The sequence below is a fragment of the Monopterus albus genome, unplaced genomic scaffold (assembly GCF_001952655.1).
Source record: "Monopterus albus unplaced genomic scaffold, M_albus_1.0 scaffold235.1, whole genome shotgun sequence".
Lineage (NCBI taxonomy): Eukaryota > Metazoa > Chordata > Actinopteri > Synbranchiformes > Synbranchidae > Monopterus > Monopterus albus.
Window position 1 is genome coordinate 1,232,685 of NW_018128115.1, and position 1,595 is coordinate 1,234,279.

Sequence of the window (1,595 nt, forward strand, 5' to 3'; positions counted from 1 at the left end):
AAAATTAAACGGTAGTTTGGCCCTTGTGGACCATCAGCAGCACCCCATGGTTGTTTTCAACCGACTTCTCCTGTGATCCTAATGTCACCATCTCATTTATTTGAGATAAAGCATTCGATTTTTTGGATCTAACTTTGCTGATCCATTACGCTTCTCGTCAGAGGCTGAGAGAAACGAATCCATGAGGAAACGAGTCTGCTTCTTGAAACAGTGGCACATTTAGGTCTTGATGAAGACCAAACGCTTTAACATGTATCAGTAGTCTTATCAGTAGTCAGACCTCCACCGAACAATCCTAGAGCTTAAAGCACAAGTTTGACATTTTGGCAAATACACCTCTTTCTTCCAGAGGGTTGGATTCTCAGATCAGTCTGTGCTGTAGATGTGAAGCTGCAGCCGGTTAGCGTAATTTAAGGACTGGAAGCAGGGGAAAACAGCTAGCCTCACCCCGTCCAAAGGTAGCAAAACTCTAAAGCTCCTAAACAAAACCTTAAGTGTAAAGATGACGTTACCATTTTACAGGCGGGGTCATGTGCTGCGCTATTTGTTGGGTCTGAGTAAAACCTGGAGCATCAGCTGGCTGCTGGGAGACTACTCCAACCAGTGTTCTTATGATTTTTAACTTGCCCCCACCCCTCCCTCAACCCTAACCAGCTGCCCTGCACATCATAGCCCCAAGAATAAATATTCCAGCAGTGCGGCTGCTTTATATTTAACTTTCTCTCAGCAAGAAAGCAGTTATTTCCTAAAATGCTGAACTGCTCCTTCAGCTACTACATGTCTACGCTTTTTTGTATGTGATTAAACTTCAAATAAATTCTGTAGAGAACTGAGAACATCACTTTGAAAACCGAGCAGTCTGTGCTGCATTGTCTTTCCTGAATTGGCCACCAGAAGGGAAAAAAAAAACTAAATCTACACAAAGTACCCTAGAGGACAAACGCTTACAGGTGGTCTAACCCGGATACATCCACCTTCACTTTGACAAACATCGTGTCATCTTTGACGTACACTGCGTTGTGTGGAGTTTCTAGCTTGTTCAGAGGAATGAAGCATGAAAATCCAACGGCGATGTTGCTGCCGGACTCTGCCTTGGGTTGTTGGAAGCTTTTGGATGTTGGATCAGGTCTGAAGCTGAGACTCCGGTGGTTACCAGCACCACTTTGATCCAGAACAGACAGAGACACGGTCTGTCTGAAAGGCCACGGCAGCAGAGCGTCGAAGTCTCCCGGCATCAGGACTACATAAAGGGACAGGTGAGTCCCTCGTCCCTCCCCATCCCCGTTTAGATAGGCTTTAATGGCCATTTTGTAGCCACAGCGTCCGGGGGGGCAACTGCTCAGGCACGGTGGCTGACCTTTGACCTCGGCTTCCTTCCTTTTCCCGAAGTCCTGGATCTTCCAGATCAGTTTACCGTCGTAGGACGTCGCCTCGAGCTCCTGCAGGTGCTGCTTGTTGTGACTGAGCTGAGTGGCGTGGAGGTCCAGGAGACCCGAGTGATGCTTCAGATTCTCCTCCAAATTTCCTGGAAAGGGAAAATAATGACATCTACTGAAATGTGCCGGTTCTCTCTGCGCTAGGTGAATTTATAAAGC

General features: G+C 47.0%; 1 protein-coding gene across 1 annotated transcript in view; it reads right to left on the bottom strand.

The window, feature by feature from the left end:
• Window positions 1-944: 944 nt before the first annotated feature.
• The window catches only part of traf5 (Tnf receptor-associated factor 5), a 6,045-nt gene continuing 5,394 nt past the window's right edge, over window positions 945-1,595 (bottom strand). The window contains exon 11 of the mRNA XM_020620302.1: window positions 945-1,525. Coding sequence (XP_020475958.1) covers window positions 945-1,525 — 581 coding nt within the window. The remainder of the gene's footprint in view (window positions 1,526-1,595) is intronic.